The sequence below is a fragment of the Melanotaenia boesemani genome, chromosome 3, assembly GCF_017639745.1.
Source record: "Melanotaenia boesemani isolate fMelBoe1 chromosome 3, fMelBoe1.pri, whole genome shotgun sequence".
Lineage (NCBI taxonomy): Eukaryota > Metazoa > Chordata > Actinopteri > Atheriniformes > Melanotaeniidae > Melanotaenia > Melanotaenia boesemani.
The window spans coordinates 7,104,378-7,128,766 of record NC_055684.1 but is presented as its reverse complement, the minus strand read 5'-3'; the positions used below and the strand labels follow the sequence as shown (position 1 = coordinate 7,128,766).

Genomic DNA, 24,389 nt, shown 5'->3' with positions numbered 1-24,389 from the left:
GAGGAAAAAATGCTGAGACGGCCAAGAGCTGTTACCAGTGGGTAAATGAACAATCTGCCGATGACTGGAAGACTGATCTGGTCTACTTGCTGCTTCATTGCAGAACAAAGTGCAGGTGAAGATCCTGGTTGCCAGGGAAACAGGCACGCCCACCATCGCCACACACCAGAGCAGAAGCAACAAGATCAAGATGGAAAAAATAAATAAACAAGAACCATTGGGAAATAAAAGGAATCTCTACTGTAGTATAAAAACCAGGATGAGAACATAGAGTTTAAAAGCCACATTGATAAAGATTAGGATAAAGAATAAGACAAATAAATAAAATAAATCAAATAAAGTGCAAATGTTTTTCTTTAAGCTCAGTGATGCAACAAGAGCAAAGCTGTTTTTATAGCGCTTTGTCCAGCACCTTGGAATTAAAAACCTCCATCCAGAGGGAAGTTGGAATCCACCCCGTATGGGAGTGGTTCCCAACCCTTGTCCAAGACCCCCAACATGGTCCCCTAAAGAGTATTTTTGTTTAAAACTATTGTGATCAAAGTCCAGTCATTGGCCCTATTTTAACAAAAAAAAAAGTAAGGCTATATGTTGTTAATCTGACTCTGGCTTTATGGAAGGATTCAGCCAGAATACATTATTTATGGCAAAAATCTCACATTTGAAAGCATAAAGCCAAGCACGGCTTCATCAAGGGTGGGGCAGGGGGTCCATGGCTTTTTAGCATTTGCGTGAAGGGGGTCCTCAAGGAAAAAAGGTCGGGAACCACTGCTGTAGAGCAAACTTTTTTCAGCCACGACCCCCAAGATAAGATGCATTTATGCTCGCGACCCCCACCACATGACGATTTGGTGATTAATTGTGATTAATTGTGTGATGTATCAATGGGTCAACTTACAGCATTCTGTAAAAGGCTGGAAAACTGCCAGAATCTACATGAACAAGGAGGATAAAGATGCTTTCAGTGGTTCACTGCTGTGACAAGGCACCTACATGCCCAAAATCAGCTTCTTTTGTAGAGATAATGTCAATTCCAGATTTTTAATATGGCATTTGTATAACATTTTGATGGCCTTTGGAAAAAAAAATCCCTTTTTTTGTTTGTTTTTCTTTATAAATGTGGGCTATATATTTCTTAATTATCTGGTGACCCACTGAAATTATCTGGTGACCCCCATGGGGTCCCAACCTCCAGTTTGAAAACCACTGCTGTAGAGGATGGGAGCCATTATTAAGATTAGATAAAGCCCTCTCTGTACCTGTCTGCTGGACAAGACTGTGACCCACCAATCAGGCGACTGGACCATCTCACTAACAGCGGTCTGTTAGTGAGATGCCACCAAGCAGAAAGAACAGACTCAGTAAAAGATAATAAGTGTTTAGCGTTTAATGTTTTGTGTTCTAAATGATAAATCTTTATTTAATATTGATAATTATGGGATGGTGTCCAGCCCAACTGGTTGAACAGAGGCTGCAGCTCTTTAATGGGTCGGCCCCATCTGAGGCCCCATTTTCTAACAACTAAAACAAACACCACTAGAGCCAAGAAAATCTTCTTTTAAAAGAAGGAAATTATATCTCTTATGATATAGTAATGAAGACAGTATTTGCTGGTTGCAATGTCTAAACATGGTTATATTAAAAATCCTACAGCAGATGATTCATAACATTTATAAATTCAGTCAAAATCATTAAGGTTTTATGTTTTTATGTCTTTTCCACAAAAATGAATGTTGTAAAACCTATAAAATACACTCTTCCTGCTCTCTGAAACATTTATTAAGGATTTATCATACGTTTATTTATGTGATAAAAGATGTTAAGACTCTGAACATATATGTTGTTTAGAATTTGAGCAATGAGGAAAGGAAATTCTTGGTCCGGGTCAAAACTGACCGGAAGGACAGGACATGAACAGCATGGTTAAAGAATCATGTGAAGCCTGAACAGAGATGTCCGGCAGTTTGCGCTAAATCAAAATTCAAGATGTGCACGTGCCTTCATCTTTCACTAAAGAGAGAGAGAGAGAGAGAGAGAGAGAGAGAGAGAGAGAGAGAGAGAGAGAGAGAGCGGTTGCGCGCGCAGAGACAGCGGAGGCAGAAACAACATCCAAAGTCATGAGGCTGCAAGTGCACCGTGTGTGAGGACTGACTACCCAGATTTATTTATTTATTTGTTTGTTTATTTATTTATTTATTTATCTATCAGTGGAGCAAGTTAAAGGCTGGGAGTGTTTTTGGATGTGTGTACTTCTGGGAGGATTCATCACGTCCTGGGAAACTCCACAGGGTGACCGCGTCCCCTCTTTCGCACAGCTGAGTGGACACCATCGGTCAGTTTGTAGCCGCTGTGAGGAGGAAGAGGAGGAAGAGGAGACCATGCTGCTCATCCCATCCATTTCTGGCCCTGTCTGCGGCTCTGTCTCTGAACTGACTCACTGATCTGAGGGGAGCAGAGGGGGGGTGTGGGAAATGTGAGATCACGATCAGTGGACGAGTCTGTGGATCCTTAGATATTTGTTAAATAGTAATTATTATTATTATTATTATTATTATTATTATTATTATTATTATTATTATTATTATTCTCTTGTTTCATTTTATTATTTGTATCAGTAGCCAGAGAACAAGTGAAGAACAACAGTCAGTGCTGGTGGATGTGGGGGGGTTACGGGGGCTGGGAAAGAAAATGCTGCCTTCGCAAGACGCCGCTAAAATCTACCATGACAACTACATGCGGAACTCGCGGACCATCGGGATCCTGTGGGCCATTTTCACCATCTGCTTGGCCATCATTAACGTGGTGGTCTTCATCGAGCCGTACTGGATCGGTGACAGCATCAACTCCCCCCAGGCTGGATACTTCGGCTTGTTCCACTACTGCGTGGGCAACGGGAAGTCCGACCGCGAGCTCCTCTGCCAGGGCAGCTTCTCTGACTTCAGCTCCATCCCTTCGGGAGCCTTCAGGGCGGCCTCCTTCTTCGTGTTGATGTCCATGGTTCTCACCGTCAGCTGTATCGGATCTTTCACCCTCTTCTTCTTCTGCAACACCGCCACGGTTTACAAGACGTGCGCCTGGATGCAGCTACTCTGCGGTAAGAATGGAAAGCTCCTGTAACGGAGGACGGGGATGGATGCTGGCCGCAGGTGCTGCTGCACAGTTTCTGCATACAGCAGAGAGTTGCATCAGAGCAGACTAGTTCAGAAATGTGATGATGATATTCCTTTAGCTGTGCTGTAAAACAGATCACAGCTTCACTCTTGGCTGTCAGAGTTCCCTTTTCATGTCAATGCTTCCCTCAGTCCATTCATTCCTCCATTTGTAACACTGGAACAATCACCAAAGTCTGTGTTTACATGTTGTTTTAGAGGATGCAATGTGCAGTCAAACAGAATCAGCTACAAAGATTTTGATATGAAATAGATGTCTTAATGTTTGCAGAGTTGCAGGTATGCTTTATATACCATTCATCTGCAGTAGGAGTCATCTGTGTTCACCCAGGCTTATCCATCACACTATGTTGAACAGATAGGATGAGTTCAGGTGGAACCTTCACCGGTTTCCCATTGATATCATTGTGTGATTCCTGATCACACAAACTGCTGATTAATGGAACTTAATGCGGACCTAAAGAGTCAGGAAGCGCTGAGTTTAACTATGCTGAAGATGATACTTGTTTGGAGCTTTGACTTCCATTAAGATTTCTTTTGATGATTATTTCAGTTTATAAAGTAGATTAAATGGGTGAGTGTGTGTTTCTGGGGAAGGAAGTGAGTGTGTAGCTGATTGTGCATTGGTCTGGAAGGACTGACATTATCTTGGAACAAGTATTAATGGCTCCTTCCCACAAGACCGCTGCAGCTGCAGGTGGTGGACCGTTAGAAAATCCTTTACTTATTCTGGTATTCTGTGTCTTCAGAGACAAATAAACAAGATGACAAAGACTGACACACAGAAACATCTCATACACCTGAATTTCTTTCCTGTTCCATTCCAGATATAAGATTATAGGAAACTGTAAGCACAAGTATGTTGATGGTCTGTGGGAGAAAACTAGAGTTCCTGGAGAAAACATCCATACAGGCGAAGAAGGAGCATGCTAGTTACTGCTGGGCTATGCACCAGCAAGAGAAAAAAAACTTAAATTGATTTAAAATTTTTATAGTATGTGTTAAAACAGGGTTCATTAATGCTTTGCAGAATTTAATATGAAGTCATCATACAATCTAAAATCTGCCTGATTTCTATTCTCTATAAACTCCAGTCAGACATCGATACTAATGCTTGTAGCATTAACATACAATGCTAATATGCAACCAAGGTTACTGTAGGGAAATATTGTGGTTTTGGTTCACTTGAAACCATTAACTCTTTCAAAGACCTGCTGCTTGTTCAGGAGTGGTTGTTGAGGAATTTAGGTGTTGAACAGAATGGAGCATTTAAAACCTAAAGAGTGTGCACCAAATGACAGAACAAATGAAAGGTGGAAAAAAGTCTCCCTTTTATTTCTTACAATTCTTTTGCTTTGTATTTGTAGTTTAGATGTATCATACAATCATATATATAATTATTTGCGTCATCTGAACCCATGTTAAAGTATTTAGGCTGAAATATTCAGATTGCTTCTGAGTCAGTTGAAGTCTGACAGCTTTGATGACAGCATCGTCTCCATAAGCTTCTTTAATGTCACCACATTTATTTTCGTCCAGAGTTGCATTAATTTTTCTCCAAGATCTTACAACGATGATGGGAGAGACAGACCTCCAGCACGTCCCAAAGATTCTCAACAGGGTTCAGGTCTGGACTCTGGTGGACAATCCATGTGTGAAAATAATGTCTCCTGTTACCTGAAACAATCTTTCACAATCTGAGCCCCATAAACCCTGGCATTGACATCTGGGAACATGACCGTGCCATCAGGAAAGAAAAATCCATTGATGGAATAATCTGCTTATTCAGTATATTCAGCTAGTCAGCTGACCTCATTCTTTGGACACAACCTGAACCTAGACCTACCTGACCTGATCACAGGCTTGTACAGTAAAATCTGTAAATCTGGATTCATCAGACCACATTCTATTCTCGTGTATCCTATTCTATTCTGTTATATTCTGTTCTATTCTACAGTAATTTAGCAGATGCTTTTCTCCAAAGCAACTTACATCTGGGAGTAAGAACAACATGACATGACCTTTTTCCATTGCTCCAGATGTTATGAAGGACCCTCGGAGACAGGACTGGTTTAACAGGTTTTATTATAAACAGAGTAACTGGCTGAAGCAGGAGTCTTACGATCTCTAAGTTTTTCTGAAGTCCAAGTTGACAGCTTGGGGAGTCGGGACCGGGACAGGGAAGTGGAAAGGTTCAGAGTGCTTGAACGAGGTCCGACAGAGACTGGTAGGAGAACTGGCAGAACTGTAATCCCATCTCCTGGAGCCAGGATTACTTGCAGGTGTGCTTAATTAGTATTCTGGAGAGGGAGAACGACGGTGATTGACAGGAGCAGGTGTAGCAGAGTCTGGTGCAACGGTGACACCAGAGTCAAGATTAACATTTTTTCCACGGCCACAGGATGTGTCTTCCCACATGCTTGCTGACAAAATAAGAAGCTGCTCACTACATCAGTTAGGGATGAATAATTAGTACATCATAATTTATGCAGGAATTATCCAATGGGAGACTCTACCTGTTTGCTTTGTTAAATCCAGGTGCTGATTTTTATTTTGGACAGGCAGTGTAGGTCATTATAGACCAGAGTGTGTGGTGAACGTGTCCTTGGTCTCTGGAAAATTCCTCATGTTTGTGGTTTTGGATATCGCTGTGTGCAATATAGAGGATAAAATTAACTTAACAGGTGGGGCACTGCCCTAATATAAAGGTAGAGGAAACACAGGGATTATACCAAGATATGTGTGTAAACATGTGACTGATGGAAAAACTGACAAAAATAATCTACTGAAATAGAAAAGAAAAAACAGAAGCAGCGTCCAAACTCAACCAAAAAAAACAAAAAAAAAAAAAAACAATGCTCAAAGGAGCTCATTTTCAACTTGAGCCAGATTCTGGGGAGACTTAGGTCTCTTGGAGTCCAGAGGCCACTCCTGGAGACCCATTACTCTGTGGTGGCAACGGCCATCCTGTATGGTGTGATCTGTTGGTGCAGCAGCATCACAGCGGCTGACAGAAGACTGTCCTCTACGCTGGAGTTGCAGTCCCACCCCATCCCGGACCACTAAAGGCACTGACCAGCTCCTAAATAGCCTCTCACTTTAATACAGTTTTCTTTGCCTTCTTATTTGAACATAGATAATTTCCTCTGAGTGCTGCTCTTTGCTGTTGCAATCCTGTAAATTTCCTCATGTGGGACTAAAAGAATCCTTTTTGTAGCAAGCAAGAGAGGTAGTGTGGTTATTTGTAATGAATATAGAATTAAGTGGCTGTGGTCAGTCTAAACCAACAACATAAGAAACGTCTAACAACACCACCCTGGGAACTGCACCCAAGAAAATACCAAGTTAAGTTAAGGCACTCAGGTTCATTTAACTTAGGCAGAAAGAGACTGGATTCAGATTATGAAAAACAGTTTACAAATAAGTTAAAGGAAAAAACAACACACACACACAAGATCTTTGGTGTTTGCAGGCTTAGCGGCAGGGACACTGGCAGGCCATCCTAATCACACCGCCTCACACATGTGCTACACACCCACACAGAAGGGTAAGACCCACATCCATGAGTGCAGGGATACACATGGTACATGGCAGGGGAAACTGCCACCAGCAGGGCTCAGCCACCACTGCCTTAGACCTCCAGCACCTAAAGAAAAAAAATGAAGATAAATTAGTGTGAACTTCTGGCCAAACACAATCAACAAAGAGCTGTATATTACAGTAGTGACCCACAGGTCTCTCAGGGAAGGTCTGAAACAAGTCACAGAGAGAGACAGCCACAACAAACTACTGCACCACAGGAAGGAAGAACAAAGCTGCAGTAGTAGCTGCAGCAGCCCATACCTTCAGCAATGTCCGGCAACCAGGAAGTGGGCAGAGACTCAGAATTTAAAGCACACTCAGCTTGCAGAGCAATCTGCGTATATAGGCTGGCAAGCTTAAATGGCTGGCCAGCGTCTCATGCAATTAAAGGGTAGTTTTCTCAAATTTAGCTATGGAAGGACTAAACTATTCCTCCTGCTACATTATCTTAAAGAACCCTTCAGAAGCTCTGCAGCGCTAAACAGAACTGTAAACCAATGCAGCAAAATAGGTAAAGGGATGATAAAAATTCAGTTCGTGATGGTTTAGGTTATTTTTGCTTTAATGAGCTGTCACTATCTGTTTTCTAAAGTGACCTGAGATGTTTGTGTTGCTGACCGTTGGTGTATGCTCCAGGCCTGCTGAATCCAAGGATTACGTAAAGACAGTCCATATAAAAATGTCATGGGCTATTTTTGGATATTTGCAACTCATGGAACATTTTGTTTTTTAGTGAATAAATGTGAATGTTTTGTCAGTTCAGTGGTTTTTTCTACTCCACTGAACAGAGAGGACAAAGAAAGAGCTTCTCTCAGCTCAGGGCCTGGTACTTTTGGGATTTTGTTATGCTTTAGTCTTGCTGTAAACTCAATGTTCAAAGAGGGATTGAGGAGGGACCTGCAAAAGGTGCTTGTATGCTGCAGTCATCTGATGACATTAGCCTAAAGGGATGGATATTTACTTACTATTCAAAGCAACTCAGAATTACCTGACAACTCTTCACAGTCACATAACCCGTTTAATTTCTTACAGTTAAATTGCTTATCACAATCAATATCAGCTTTTATAAAAAGGAAAGGACACACTAATCATCACATCACACAAACACAACTAGCAGGGGTTTTTAGTGTAAATCAGGGAACCCCAATCCTGGTCCACGAGGGCCGATGTCCTGCAGGTTTTAAAACGTTTCCCTGCTGCAACAAACCTGATTCAAATTAAATGGATCCAAAATCTTGCTGTCAAGTTCTGTACAAGTCTGTTAATGACCCATTCATTTGAATCAGATGTGTTTTAGCAGGGAAATATCTAAAACCTGCAGGGCCCTCGAGGACCAGGATTGGTGATTCCTGGTTTAAATGACAACTACTATTCCCTTTGCTTCTTCATACATTGCATACCCAGTATTAATGCCTGTAATTCTATCATTTTTGCAATGGCAATGTGTTGCTAAGTGTGTCTTTTCAGTCATCCAGGTCATGATAATCCTTACAGACTTCAGTTGAAGAAGACTTTCGAATGAAAGGTGAAATGTTTATAAAGAAGCTAGAAAAACAAGTCCAGTAGCTTTTATTCAACCTCTTAGGATAAACAGACCATAGCTAATTTGGGGGGTTAAAAAAAGAAAGAAAAACTGACTGTATTACCACACCATTTTCATTGTCCTGCAGTAAGATCAGCCCCTACCTGGTTGGCATCCACCTAGAGAAGAAATGCTTTGTAAAGTGTGTAGCTTCTCAAAGGACCCCAGCAAAAACAAGAGCTTGGTGGCCAAATAGGTCATTTTCCTTTGTAGGACATCAGTACGGTTCAGTTGCCATGATATTGGTTGCTGCACCCACTGGCCCAGATATGTCACCTTTAAAAACTCAGACATTGTCAAACTAATGCTGAGCTTCACCTCAGCTAGTCTTTCAAACAGTGCCTGGATGGGTGAGTAATAACAGATATTTCCACAATTATCTTTGATGAGGTCAAGTGCAAATACCTCTCAAGAAAATCAAATTTACTTTAAAATTAAGCAGTCTGGTTTTGTTCCAGAACTGACTTTCCTTGAGTAAATATGGAACTGTGGTTGTCCTCCAAATATGCTCATTAATGTACAGTTGTAGAGTGCTGCATACTATAGAAAGCACATACACACTTTAGGTGAGTGACCTGAAATCTCAGTGCCAAAAGGTGAAGATGGACCCTTTCTCTTCACCTTCCTAAAACATGTCAGATTTGAACCTTGCTTCATAAACTGGATTAAAACTTCATACAACAAGTGATGGAAAATAATAAGATCTTTTACCATAAGAAAGTACCAGACAAGGATGCCCATTTATCACCATTAACTCTGTATTTTTATACATTAGCTGGCTGCAGCAGTCGACCAGAATTAAAATCCAACTCATTCCATCATAATGAGCCTATATGCTGATGACGTTCTGGTTTATCTCAGCTATCCTTCAGCGTGTTTCTCATCTGTCCACACTGATTAACAGCTTTGATTGGATCTCCCACTATTCTGTCGTCCAAGTCCAAGATTCTGTGTCTAAGTCTGTTCTGTAATGATAAAACCCAGTCAAAATATCATTATCTATCAAATCCTAACTATGTTTTTATACTCAATCTTACCTCTAAATGGCATCAGGAAGAAATTCTCACTTTCTTGTTGGTTGCATTTCTTCTGTAAAAGTAAAAGTTCTCTCAAAGATACATTACATGAATTCAAGGAATCCAGTTAATCCATCATGCGTTTTACTGTAAAGGCAAAAAACACTGAATTAGATCAAAGCTCTTAAAATATTGTAGACTTGATGTGTCTAATTATCATTATTATTTTCTCTCCCATCAGACTTGATATAGAGGACACCAGACAATTTCATTTTTCTTTTTAGCCCATTGTAGATGAAATAATCTGAAAAGAAGTCCCCATCTATGGCATCACATCCACAGACAAGTCAAAATCCACAACTATTTAAAAAACAGTAAATAAAAACCTTTACATTTCCAAAAATTCCCTCACATCTCATCCTTTAATATCTCATTTTTCTCTTTAAGAGGTCAGTGAAGAAAATAATTCAGCATTCACATCTTCCAACACGTCACCTGCAGGTCATTGAAGACACATTATGTGTGTCATCTATTTTAAAGTCAACAAAGTCAGTCGTTTAATGTGAGTATGAGCCGATAAAGCCAGTGTTAGCTTATGGTCTAACTTTAATCTTGGTTGTTGGATGTGTTTTAATCACTACTGTCTTTCCCAATTTACTCATGTGGCTCATGTTTACATAAAGAGATGCCCATCATGAGAAACAGGAAAAATACATAAGGGTCACCCTCCACTTTATCAGGTCCACCTCTTACCGTTAACATAAATATGCAATCAGCCAATCACATGGCAGCAACTCAGTGCATTTAGTCATGAAGACATGTTTAAGATGTCTACATCACTAAACATACAGAACATGACAATGAGTTCACTGGACTCCAACGGCCTCCACAGTCGCCAGATCTCAATCCAACAGAGCAGCTTTGGGATGTGGTGGAACGGGAGATTCTCATCATGGATGCAGCCGACAAATCGGCAACAACTGTGTGATGCTGTCATGTTAAAATGGAGCAAAACCTCTGAGGAAGGTTTCCAACACCTTGTTCAATCTATGACACCAAGAATTATCACAGTTCTGGAGTAAACGAGTAGTAGTAACGAGTTTCATGTGTGGTTAAGTGTTTGCATTCTCTACGATTTTTCCTTCAGTCCTGTCTGGCTATCAGAAGTGAACACGAGTAACTCTTAATGAAAGAGATTCCAGCACTCAGCAGCTATTCTTTCTCCCTGCTTTTATATGTATGAGTGCTTATGAATGCTATAACAAATTTGAGTTTATTTGTCATATAAAATTAACTCATGTGAAAAGACCGTTCTGTTTCTATGTATGTACATCCATACAGCCATCCCCTCACAAACAGTGTTTCCATTTGACTGAATTGGCCCATTTCACCTGAACACAGAGGGATATTATCTCACATAGATTCTTGTAAATTATATAATCCCAGCATCCCAGAGCAGCACCTACCCACAAAATGCAAATCTCTTGCCCTCATGTGTTTTCAGGTTATCTCCCAGGTTGGAATCCAAAAAGAAGTTCTGACTGACCAAAACATAATGTCTCAAATCCTCTAAGAACTGTGTGAGTTATGGGACATCATGTCTGTTTAGACCAGCGATCAAGTATTGAGAAGAGTGAAAAAGATTGTTTGGAAGTGTTTTGTTTTTGTTTGTTTTTTTTGTCTGTGTCAGAGCTGTGTCAGAAGAAATGAATTTGAAGAATGGATGTCTGTTACTGAGATAGTGTGTGTTTTATTTTCATTTTAGAGCAACATTACACACAGCACTTTAAACATCTAACAATACGATCAAGAACACAAAGAGAGGGAATAAAAATAGAACAAGAGCAGATAAAAGGGGAAGAGGAGAAAGGAGGAAGATGTTTGCTGGATGGAAAGCCAGGCTGACAGAACTAGACAAAGCATAGACAGTGAAAGAGAAGGATGATGAGGATGAGGTTAATCAGAAGCAGCAGGGAGGATCATGCAGACAAGTAACATTGCCATGACAATAGGACCAAAAATTATGGAGGAGAAAGCAGAGTGGAGTGCAGGGGTACTTCAAATATACTCTCACTGGCCACTTCATCAGGTCCACCTTGTAGTACAGGTGTTCTAACATTATATCCTACCCATCGAGACGTGCTACCTATGCCTTCTGCGCATGCATCATTAAACTTGTCACCTATTCACTTATTCATTTTAAATTCTGCTTTTATTGGTCATATTTGTTGTTACAGTTTTACATTGATCTGAACTTTGTTTTATTTATTTATTTATTTATTTTGTCATAGGGGTACTTTGCATTGGGAATTATGCCTGCTCTAGCCGTGTGGTCGTTGCCATGGGGATTGTACTTGTCGGGGTACTCAGGGCCCTGCACTGCAGCCTTATGGTTGTGGTGTGGGGCCCGATTTGCCCTGATCTGGGTCGTTCCCATGGTGACGAACTTTGTGGTCATGTTTTGGGTTGGTTTTTGGTGTGGCTGGACCCCTAGGATATTGTTTTCTTACCTGGTGCCAAGACATATGTTTGTTTATACTGTTATTTTTTAGTTAGAGATAGTTTATTTTAGAGTAGGGTCAAGTGTGCTTGTGTTTTTATTATTTAAACAGTTGTTTTATTATGTAAAGCAATTTGTGCCGCTCTTACGCATGAGAAGTGCTTTGCTTTAAAAATAAAGTTTGATTTGATTTAATGACTATATTATGAAAATATCATTTCAATGTGGAGTAAGGACACACCCATAATTTCATGTTACCCTCAAAGTCCGTGTCTTAACAGCTGTACTGTTGTGAGGCTTTCGTCAGCTGTGACTCGTGAAATAAAGTTATAACTTTGATTTAATATATGTATTTTATGTATTTTTATAGAAATTGTAGGCCTATATTTAAAGTATTTTGAGTTCTTAATTATTATAAAAGCCTAATAATAGAAACTTTCATTCATTTACACTGTCGAGGCATCCTACCTGCACAAATATAGGCTGCTGTACAAGGTAGCACATTTTTATGGCATAATTTACACTGTCGGCTCATCCAACCTTCATAAATATATAGGTAGCTTACTTCCATGGGTTAATTTATATTGTTGAGGTGTCACAGCTGTACCTCCGTGTTGTAAGACTTTCTCGTTGTGAAATAAACCTAATTTTTGTTTATTTATATGCATGTTCATAGAAACTGTATATCATAAATTCTTTAAACTATTTTGAGTGTTTCATTATTATATAATATGTGAATATTTTTATTCAATAATATACACTGTGGAATCATCCCGGGGCAGTATGGCTCAGTGGGTAGAGTGGTTGTCTTGTAGCCTGAGGGTTGCCAGTTCGATACTTGGCCTGTCAAGTTCATGTCAAGGTGTCCCTGAGTATGACACTGCATCCCAAATTGCTCCTGATGAGTCGTGGTTGAGCGCCTTGCATGGCAGCTTCCGCTGTGTGTGTGTGAATTGGTGAATGTGATGTAAACTGTAAAGCACTTTGGGTACAAGCACTATATACTGTAAATACAGAACATTTACCATTTTACCTGCATAAGTAGTTTTACCTGCATAATACTTTGATGGGGTCCTTTAAACTGTCAAATCAGCCTACCTTCAGTAATATATAAGGTAGCATACATTCAAAGTGTCGAGACATCCTACCTTCATTAATTTATTTTAAGTTTAATCTTTGAACAACCATGGCATAATAATCAAGTGCCATTCTGCATCCAGAAGCTGTTTAAAAAGAGGGAGAAATGTTATGAACTTAGAGGAAATTAAATGTTTAGCAAACCCAAGGTACAGACAAATGCTAAGTTTCACTGTATATCTGTCACTGGTGTCAAACTGTGGAACAGTTGTTCTGGTGACTTAAAAATGAGTTCTGCTTTGAAATCACTTAAAAGAAAGTACATAAATGATATAATAATGAAGTATCATGATAAATGACATGCAAAAGAGTTTGTGGGTAATTTTTACATGTTGCTCTTACTGTCAATTGTGGTGGTGATGATGCAAATCTTTTTTCAATGTTAATTGAGTTGATTATGGTAAACTGGTAACATTGTTTTAGTAATGGGTAGGCATTTCATAAGCTACTAGCTTCTGCCTACACCCTTTTAGTTTTTGTTTATTTATTTTTTTGTTGTTGTTGTTGTTTTTAAATTTTTTTCTTCTTCTTTCTGTTATATGTTTTATTTACTTTCACTATGCAGAAATAAAAAAAAATAAAATAAATAAATAATTTCTTAAGATCCTACCTAGAGGGTACTTCAGTTAGTTTAAAGATTTTTTTTCACAAATATGTGGATTTTAAACTAACAATTTTTTATCGAAAAAAAAAACTGTGAATTGTGTGTAAAAATATGCACCGTATTTGATTCTGCTAGTGTAGTTCATTTCAACATAACACCAGGTTGGACCCCTTTGTCCTTCAGAACTGCTTTAATTCTTGGTGTCATAGATTCAAATCAAATCAAATTTTATTTAAATTCCACCTTTCATGCACAAGGCAACACAAAGTGCTGTACATAATAAAAAAAAAATCATACATATTGAATACAAAATTTAAAAGCCTACACACATAAAAAATTATAACAAAAAATAAAAAAGGCACAACGATAATTGTTCACACACAATCGCACACAAACTCACGCACATACAAACCAAGCTTCATGTACACTCGCCCCGCCCACACATACCCCATTCTGTACAAACATGAACTCCCATCACTAATAACTGTCTCTGAACTTAAAATAAGTACAAAAATAATATTAAAATGCAAACATCTGGCTTAACACTGCTGTGAGGAAACGATATCTTGGGGATCCATTCACATTGGAAGACAGCCCACCCATGAGCACATTAGACGCCACCACAGGAACCACTCAGGTCAGGGCAGGCTGGGGTCCACACCACAGCCACAGGGCTGCGGTGCAGGACCCCCAGCCACCCAGACAAGGGCAGTCACCATGGCAACAACCCCGCAGACAGAGCAGGCAGAGCTACCGGTGTGGAGGATCCGACAAGGAAACACTGTCGAACAGTAAAAACAAGAATAAATACACTTATAAATACACTTTTTAACAATAACAAAACATCCTAAATAAAAGCGTTTGTAAAAACCACTTGGGTAAAAAAATAAAACAATAAAACAATAAACAGTAAAACTATAAAACAGAAAGTCATATAAATAGGTAGTAAAAATATTAGAAAAATATATGATGAAACAAGCTAAATTCTAAACAATAGCAAATAAAATTCAGCTATAGGCTAGACTGGTGGAAACCTTCCTCAGAGGTTTTGCTCCATATTGACATGATAGCGTCACACAGTTGCTGCAGATTTGTTGGGTGGTCATCAGACCAACAATGTTTCTCCATCTTCTATTGTCCAGTGTTGGTGAGTGTGTGTGAATTGTAGCCTCAGTTTCCTGTTCTAAGCTGACAGGAGACACCCGGTGTGGTCTTCTGCTGCTGGAGCCCATCTGCTTCAAGACTGAACATGTTCCGTGTTCAGAGATGCTGTTCTGCAGACCTTGGTTGGAACCAGTACTGATTGGACTTCCTGTTGACTTTATATCATCTCCAACCAGTCTGTTCACTCTCCTCTGACTTCTGACACTAAGAAAACATTCTGGTCCAGACAACTGCTGCTCACTGGATATTTTCTTTTCTTCAGACCATTCTCTGTAAACCCTAGAGATGGTTGTGTGTGAAAATCCCAGTAAATACTCAGACCAAACAATGGTCTATGTCATTCTGATGCTCAGTTTGAACTTCAGCAAGTCATCTTCACCATGTCTACATGACTACGTGTGTTGCTGCCATGTGATTGGCTGGTTAGATATTTGTGTTGACAGGAAGTTGAACAGGAGGAGCTGATAAAATGGATGGTGAGTTTATACTTCAGGAATTTCCTTTTCTTCATTGTCCTTCCACAATCAGCTGATATCACAAGTTAAATTGAACGATATAAGAAAAGCTGAATTGAATTGAATTGAATTGAATTGAATTGAATTGAATTGAATTGAAATTAATTGAATTGAATTGAGTTTTCTTTGGCTGGCTCTCAGCTGTAGCAGTGGTCTAGTTAATGAGGCATTCAGTGACCCATCTGTTTGGGACAGATTGGCCTCAGCTGGACTCCAAACACACTTGGATACTACTCAGGCCTTAAGGGAGCACACACACACACACACACACACACACACACACACATATATTTTCCAGTCAAAAGGAAAAAAGAAAAATGTGCTGAATGCAAAGACTGAGAATTATAGATATAACTTGTTGTGTATTTTCTGCGAAGGCAGCAGTGTTTCAGCATATTTCTGATTGACGTGAGAACATCTGAGGGAACCACCCTCCATCCAGCCCATATTCTGCTGTCTGTGTGATTCAATTTAGTGAATAAATTTATGTCAGTGAGTAAGGATGCATTAAAATGTATTTACAGCAAGGTTAGTTCTGCTGGCTCAACCTGTGTACTATTTACATTTAGAAAAGTTTCTGTTTGTCTTTTGTTGGTGTTGGATCCATAATAGAATTTTTTAAGGGACAGCTTGTGGTTTTATCGTAGCTCTTTGTTGAATAAAATGACAAATAGCACACAAAGGTTGCACTGCGTTTTCATGGAAGCTTTCCTCTGCATTCATCAGCCATCTCATCTCTTCCTGTGGAGCAGATATGTTCCTGTTATCATGCCATCTGTCTGCACAGGTGGACTAACAGGTCCCGTTTACTCACACCATATGCACACAGACATAATCCTGTATTAATTAGCTGGCTCTAAAGGTGCTCATAGGCAAATTATGAACTTTGTGAAGAGCCAGGATATCCAACATATATCCTGCATTTGGCAGGTGTTAATTTAGAGCCCTGTAGATAACTAAGGTATAGCCATTTATTTTTTTTCCTCAAGACTTTGCTGAACTCACTGGGGTGTCATTTGATTTTTTGTTTTTTATTTTATTCTTTTTCTCTCAGCTTACTGCACTTAAAGGAAAATGTCTGTAGAAAAATGAATAGTGTTCTGGCAGAAAATTACCTGGACATTTACTGATAACAGTATGGACATGTGTGTTAATCCAAAAACACAGATACTAGAAATGTGATGTTCATGAACAAATCAATTCTTTTGAACAGCTCTTTGAAATGAACAATGGGAATTGAGTCGCAGCTGTGAGCCGTTCATTTGTGAGTCATTCTTTTTATATACAAATTATCTAGGCTGCCTTCACATGACACGTGTGCCATCAAAGGAGTCTGATGTCCAACATGCTCCATTCACATGGTGCATCTATGAGCAGAAAGTTTTGTTCGGACACAAATACTTTGACTTCTCTTCAAAATGTGTCATGATCATGGTTTTTGGTTCAGTTGTTTTTTTGGTTGTACGTCATGTAGGAGTTCCGTCATGATCATGTCTGGGTTTCTGTTTTGTTTTTATGGTTCCTTCCCTTGCTGGTTCTGTTTTGCTTCCTCTCATCAGTGCACCTGGCTTGATTTAGCTGATTCACTTCCCCTGTTCGAGATCAGTCCCTTAGTGTATTTAAACCCTTTGGTTTTCAGTTTCCTTTGTCGGATTTGTGTGTGTGTGTGGCTTTTTTCCCTGTCGCATAGTTTCTGTCTTTCTGAATTTTTGGAATTAAATCATTTGTTCCTACATCCCGTGTGCCTCTGAGTCCTGTAATTGGGTCCTCACCTCCGTCGTACTGTGACAGAAGGATCTGACCAGACATAGACCCAGCAGGCTATATGCTTTATGGGAGGATTAGCTCCAGCAAACTGGTGGGAATTCTGCTGGGGCTGGATCCAGAGCCAGCCAGCACTCCAGTGTAATCGCCATTCTGGGGGACAAGATTGGCAATATGGACAACGCCGTTTGGGAACTCCAGGTCTCGTGCATCTGCATGGACAGCTGCAGTGGCTAGAAGGAGGCAAGACATGAGAAGACCACACTTCGTACCACCTCCTCCAGCTCCACGGCCCACGTCTCCAGTGTCACTTCCAGCTCTGCAGCATCCCACGGCAGCGCCCTGGTCCATTCCGCCTCTTGAGGTTCCTGTCTCAGAGGGGATCCCGGGTCAGGAAACTCCTCCTCTGGCTCCTGTCTCAGAGAGAGTCCCGGGTCGGGAAACTCCTCCTCTGGCTCCTGTCTCTGAGGGAGTCCCGGGTCGGGAAAGTCCTCCTCTGGCTCCTGTCTGGCTCCTGTCTATGAGGGAGTCCAGGGGTCGGGAAACTCCTCCTCTGGCTCCTGTCTCTGAGGGAGTCCCGGGTCGGAAAACTCCTCCTCTGGCTCCTGTCTATGAGGGGGAGCGCTGGAGGGAGTGCCCTCCGGCACTCTGTTGCCTGAACCACTTTTTGGGGTCCTAACCTCCACCACACAGTGACAAAATGTTTACTAAAATTTGCACTGATGTTGCTTAGGTTTTTTTTTATTATTATTTATATTTTTCCAATATATATATTTAAAAAAAAATTTTACAGTAGATTTTATATTGCTAAATATTTTAATAATTTCCCTGAGGGCTCTCCGAAGGGATTAATAAAGTATTTCTATTCTATTCTATTCTAATTTATACATTGTGAGGGGTTTTTTTTGTTGTTATTGTGTGTGTGTGTTTTTTTTTTGTTTGTTTCTTTTTTGTTTGTTTTTGTTTTTTTGCATTGCTAAAATATCCATCTGTAGAAGATTTTGGAGTAAAGTTGTGTTGCATGAAAATTTATTGTAGCCTGGTTAGTTTTTATTGTGCCACAATTTTTCTTTTTTTTTTTTTTTTTTTTTTTTTTTTTTTTTTTTGCTATAGAAAATCCATCTCACTGTCAAAGCATGGGGATATGGAGCCACCTTATGGAACATAAGCCAAATGAAATTATGACCAATATTTGAGACAAATTCTCCTTAACAGAGTATATATCAGTGGGGTCTGTAAGTTTAAGTTGTTTTGATCCAAATCTTATCTTCTAAATCTTACAAGTAATTATTTTCTTGATTAAAAATGAGTTACGCCGATTCTTAACAAAAGAAAAATTAAAAGAATGAGCTAGTGTTTTGAATGGCCCTTTGAAAGGCAGGGCTCCTCAAGATCCAGCTCCCTTCAGAGACATAATTCCCACCGCTAGTAAAAGCCCTGTTGCATTCACACAATGAAGAGAATAGTTTAACCTAATGAAATAATTTCCTAGTAATTTTAATTAAGTTGATCTAGGGTCAGTTACTGAGTTCATGTCCAGCATCATTCCAACTCCCAGTGTAATACATACAGTACTACTGAAAAGTTTGGTACTTTCCCATTAGATGCAAAGAGTAAGTGTGTCCAAATGTTTGCTAGCACTGTAAATTAATGTTAGTGGTGGCGCTGGGTTTCTCTCCCTGTACCATCCTTCACACTCATGGTTCCAACTTAAACACTGAAACAGACCAGAATATTCCAACAAGCGTGTCTAAAAGTAACAAACACAGGAAGTAAAGCATGTGACTCGAGAGGGTAACAATCTCAAACTTTAAAATTCCCGGTGAATTTGAATTTCTCAGGAGCCTTTGCTGTCTCTGCACACTTGCTACTGTGGATTTGTGAATCTGGAGAAAAATGTCAACTGGAAACTACAGCTAGTCCATGACTGTTCTTATGTGACTTTAATAATGACCCTGGTACTACTTATTGTAGTAATCTTGGTACTACTTGCTGTCAAAACTTTATTCTATTGTTAACGTTGCCATATTTGTTGCTGTATTGTTATATCAGTCCAAACTTAAAACTACTGGTTATTATTCCAACCTTGGACATACAGGGGGTCTTTATGGGATTTCCTAATATCACAGAAAAAATATTAGTTCATTTTATGTGCTGTGTTAAGGTGACAGGTGGACATTTCAATGCTGAGGCTGCTCAGCCAAACTAGTCTGTACACACAGGCTACTGCCCACATCTGTCCACATCTGTCCTTGTCCAGCTCAGAAACATCTGTAAACTGGGCCACTGAGGAACATTTTATTAGTCCGGGTTAAAAACTGATGAGGAAACTTTGACTTCATCAGTGTGTTTATCTGCTTGTAAATGATGTGACTGAAGCGTTTTATGCTTGTTGGTTTATTTTACTGCATGAAATATTTGGTGGGTCCTGCTGGACCAAACATACCTGCACAGGTGGGCTGCTGCTTGGAAAAGTTTGGGAACCCCTCTGAAAGTCGGACAGTCTCTTATCTGAGCTGAGTTGACCTTTTCATTTTCTAATGTTAGTTGAATCACATCAGACGAAGCTGCTGATGACCACTTCTAGTTTTTACTGTCTCAGTGAGTAACGATGTTAACATATTATATGTATGATAAACTGGCATTGAAATTATTTGTTGACAAAATGACTCGATCATGTTGTTTCAGATGAACATGATACCATGATATGAATAATAAAGTCCTGCTGTAACTGATGTACTGAGTCTTTTGATGAGAAGAGACAGAAGCTCTGGACTGGTGGCTTATAGTGTTGTATGTTGAGCTTTGGTGAATTCTGAGTGTGTGTGTGTGTGTGTGTGTGTGTGTGTGTGTGTGTGTACTTGCATGTGAGCGTATGTGTGAATTAGGGTGGCCTGGGTGAGTGAACAACTCCCAGCCTGACTTTTTGTCCCAGTCCGGCCCTGGTTATGTTAAACTTAACTGTGTAACGATGGGTGGATTATGTAGACCCAAACGCTGGACTGAAAGGCAGGAGGCAGCTGGGTGCAGGAATAAAAGTTTTAATGACAAGAACTGGAGGACTTACCAAAACAAAAACTGGGGAAACATGACAATCTGGCAAAGAGTAACTGAAACCAAGGGGTATATAAACAATGAGGACAACTAACAAGCAGAGGCGATTCTTGGGCCCAAGGCAACATTTCACAGGGGGCCCCTCCAACCAGTGTTCATCACCCTTTTATTATGATAGTGTAGACTTTTACTTTTAACAATGACAATTAGATGTTAATATTATCTTTAAAGGTGCTCCTGTTACAGCAATAAAGTCTTCAACTGAACTTTCAATTGTTCTTGACAGCTTTACTTCTTCTACTGACTTCTAATTCGTTATTTACTATTTTCATTTAATTAAACAGGGACAGCATGATTTAATCTAGGTCCAATACTGAAGATTAAACTATGTGCTGAAACCTACTTTATGACTCTTTAGGATTACATTTACAGCTACTACAGCACATAAGTAGTTTTCAGAAGCAGAAAGTGTACTGGACATGGAAAACAAAACAGTAACACTGCTTGAAAACAAATACTTTCATCCAGTAGTGCATATCAGATTTCTGGCCCATAAATTCTGTAATGTAACATTCTTAGCTTCACAATTAATATTAACTAGACAGCTTTAATTTGATATTATCCAAGTTATCTGTTGTTATTTTTAGCCTTGTGACCCCCAGTTAGTCATCAAGAGGACAGACTGAGCTGCTCTGAGCTAAAATAGCTTCTGGATTATCTGCACTACTTACCACTGTCTTGGTCTCCTGCAGGTTTTAGAAGTTTCCCTGCTACAACACACCTGACTCAGATAAGTAGGGAATCAGCAGACTTGTGCAGAGCTTGCTCAGAAAATTATTGCAGCAGGGAAACATCTAAAACCTGCAGGAGACCAGCCGTTAAGGATCAGGATATATATATTTATATCTAATAAAGAGAATATACATATTTAAATAAACCATACACACTAATACAAACACAAACACTCAAACATACACTATTGTAGTGTGTGAACTTTTATTTGGTACTAGCTAATAACATGGATTCATAATATTGTCATGGTGAGATGACACTATTCCCAAGACCTGAGCAACCATTTTATCTGCATGCTACCCTTAGTTGCATTTACGGAGGTACAAATCATCTAAAGTTGTCTCAACTAAAGGATTTCATTTCATTACACAGCTGATTTGTAAACTTGGCATTTTGAGTTATTTCAGCTTTTTTTTATTTATTTATTTTTTTGTTTTTGTTTACCAAACAAAAAGGAAATGTTCAAATGACAGATTTGCTGGTTGTGTTTTACAGAGCTGAGCTTGTCAGGACGGCTCACAGTAAAGGACTGCTTAAAGTTTCATTTTTCCTTCTTTTCCCTCCATCTTCCTCTCCAGCTGTATGTCTGGTTCTGGGCTGTCTGATCTTCCCAGATGGCTGGGATGCAGAGGTAATCCGGGACATGTGTGGTGACAACACGGGGAAGTACATGCTGGGAAACTGCTCGGTGCGCTGGGCCTACATCCTGGCCATCATTGGGATCCTGGATGCCCTCATCCTCTCCTTCCTGGCCTTCGTGTTGGGAAACAGACAGAGCAGCTTTCTGCAGGTGGAGCTGAGGGCCGACAACAGAGGTGAGGACCCCACAAAGTAATAACAGGTGCAGACCATGCAACAGAACATTTTAGTAGCTGTGCTTAATTTTACAGCGTTAACTGCAAAGGTTCACATTTTAAACTTAAACCTATGCCCCACATTTAAGTTTATCATCATATTTAAGCAATTATGATTAGTGAACAACATCAGTGTAGAAAAGGAAATGCAAGATTATTAATTTACCATGACTGTGGTAAAAGAAGATGATCATTTGACCAATAAATTAATCATAATAGGGAGAGTTTAACACTGTGACACTGGACAAAGGCATAAGTGATGTCAAGAGGAACAGGGGCGGTAGAAGGGCAGCCAAGGAAAAATTGAAGGAAGAAGGACCAAGTTTAGATGGAAGGAGGAAGAAGAGATAAGATAAATGAAATGGGGTAAGGGACGGGGAGCAGGGATGGAGAGAATGAGGAGAGAAACAGGAGAATGGAAAACTGGGAGAGGGGATGATGGATGAATACAACAGGGAAGGCAGAAAGGAAGATGTTGAGACTAGAGATGTGTGAGGGTGGGATTGAAAGAACGAGACAGAGCTGAGGAAGTGAACCGAGTATAAGAAAGCTCACCCGGTGACTAGGAGTGTGGTCGAGGCATGTTCCTGCTCCCAAACCTAAGGTAACCTATTAACTTTATTTAAATAAACTTCAAAGTACAAACATTAAGCACCTTATTTACTTTTTAGTTGCAACCTGCAACAACACAAAGACAAACTTGTTCTAACATGACCAGATCTAAATCTGATATGATCACATTTAAATTTGATTACAGGGACAGTAAATTTAAAAATGTGCTCTTGTTTCCTTTTTCTTTTTTTACAGATTTCAATCTGTCACGGGTAAGTGTACTACACTGTTTTCACTTGGTCCTTCATTTCTAAGTTTTTATGTATCAGGACATCATGAAAAGACCAACATGCAGAATGGGTGTGTGAATCCAGCAGCTTGTAGAAGCTCCTTTATCAGCAGTAACTTTCTGGATTATGTTGTTTCATGTTCAGTCCATCTTTTATAGATCTGAAAGACATCAACCAGCTTCAGTTCTGAACCTAAAACTATTTTCCTAACCCTAAATCTGGTATGGACCAGCAGACAGAAGATTCTTCTTTAATCTCCTGATACATTAAAACTTAAATTGTGATTTCTTTTCCACATGAAAAGAAAACTTCACATCAAACTAAATAATTTACCAAAGTCCAATTTACATGACCATTTCTAAAATTGGACTTCAGGATCCTGCATTTCTCTCTGTCTCTGTTTCTCCTGCAGATTGAAATCCGAGACAACAAGGATCTAAGATTTGGACTTCAGCGTTTCCACTGAGATCCAAACTTCCTTCCTAAGCTTCCTCCAGTTTGTTGCTCCTCCTGCTCCTGTCTCTGAACTTCTTCAGGTTAAAGCTGTTTTGTTCAGGGCTTGGAGGCTGAAGTCCAGCTGTCTGTAAACTGCAGGAATCTTCCTACAATCCGTCAGTCTGATGAGGAAAGCCAGTCTGAGGAGGCTCTGACCATCAACTTTGTCAAACTCTGGGATAAAATCATTCATGAAACACAATCTTAGCATTTAATAACATTGATATTATGAAAAATTATGAAAATATTGATCATGCTTGCATTCATATTGTATGAAAATACATATTTTTATTAAATGGGAAAATTTCCAACTTTAAAATCAAACAAGTAACTAAATCTGACATGAATTTTGTAGAGCCACTGTGATATTTTTAAGCCTTTTCTGGACTGTTTTGCTACTTTCTCTTTTTACTACATGGTCTGATTCCAGGACAAATTAAGATACAACATCCATGTATGTGAGATGTTTCTATGGGAACAGGGTTAAAACTTTCTTACATGAAATATGCCTGTAAGTCATGAAACAGAGAAACCTTTTCATTGTTAAATCCTAAAAAAAAGTTGACTCTCTTGTTCTTTCATCCTTCAGTTCACGCATCACTGACTAAAACCTGGAAAGGAGAGACACACCTGTCCCGTCCTGTTGCTGTGTTAAATGACTTTTTATGACATTAAATTTTGTCTTTATCTAAGCATTTCCTCTCTGTCAACTGGTGTTACTGGTCACTAAGGCCCAGCCTGCTGCGCCCAACGAGGTATTCAGCCTGCAGACCCGTCAGCTGGACAGCTGTCTTCACATCCAGAAAACAAACTTTCGTCAAATCCATCCCTGTCTTCATGCTTTTAACAGAAACTTCGGGTAAATTTTAACAGAAGGCACAAGTCAGTGGAAAAGTAGACAATACAAGAACGATCCTTGTAATCAGAGCTTGATTTAATCACATCTTCTGTTTTAGCCTTTTGATCTGAAAACAAGCCTTCAGACTGACTGGATTCAGTTAATCTGCTTTATAGAGTCCAACACAGTGAAGTGATGAGCAAAGAAATGCAGCCAAACAGATGTTAGAAAAACAGCTTTTTTCCATTTATTTCTGTTTGATGGGAGGTCTGGTTTACCACATTCACCTTGTTTGACCTGATTTCAGCTTCTGTAAATATCTCTGAACCAGCTCTTTTACTGATCTTCCAACAGTTTTGGGTTAGGGGTTAGTACCAGTGTAGCTTTATGCTGAAACGAGTAAATACTGTCAGAGCTTTCTGGTGCAAAGACATTTTGATTTGCGAGGTAAATTCGTAAAAGTTTCTGTTTAGAGAAGCA

The 24,389-nt window shown here is 39.6% G+C and overlaps 1 protein-coding gene across 1 annotated transcript; it reads left to right on the top strand.

Annotated features, from left to right (window-relative positions):
* The first annotated feature begins 2,580 nt into the window (after window positions 1–2,580).
* On the top strand, window positions 2,581–23,730 carry lhfpl4a (LHFPL tetraspan subfamily member 4a). The gene is made up of 4 exons (XM_041979810.1): window positions 2,581–3,094; window positions 21,459–21,695; window positions 22,542–22,558; window positions 22,989–23,730. Exons 1-4 carry the CDS (start codon window positions 2,689–2,691, stop codon window positions 23,040–23,042), a joined length of 714 nt encoding a protein of 237 aa, XP_041835744.1. The 5' UTR covers window positions 2,581–2,688; the 3' UTR covers window positions 23,043–23,730.
* The last annotated feature ends 659 nt before the right edge of the window (window positions 23,731–24,389 follow it).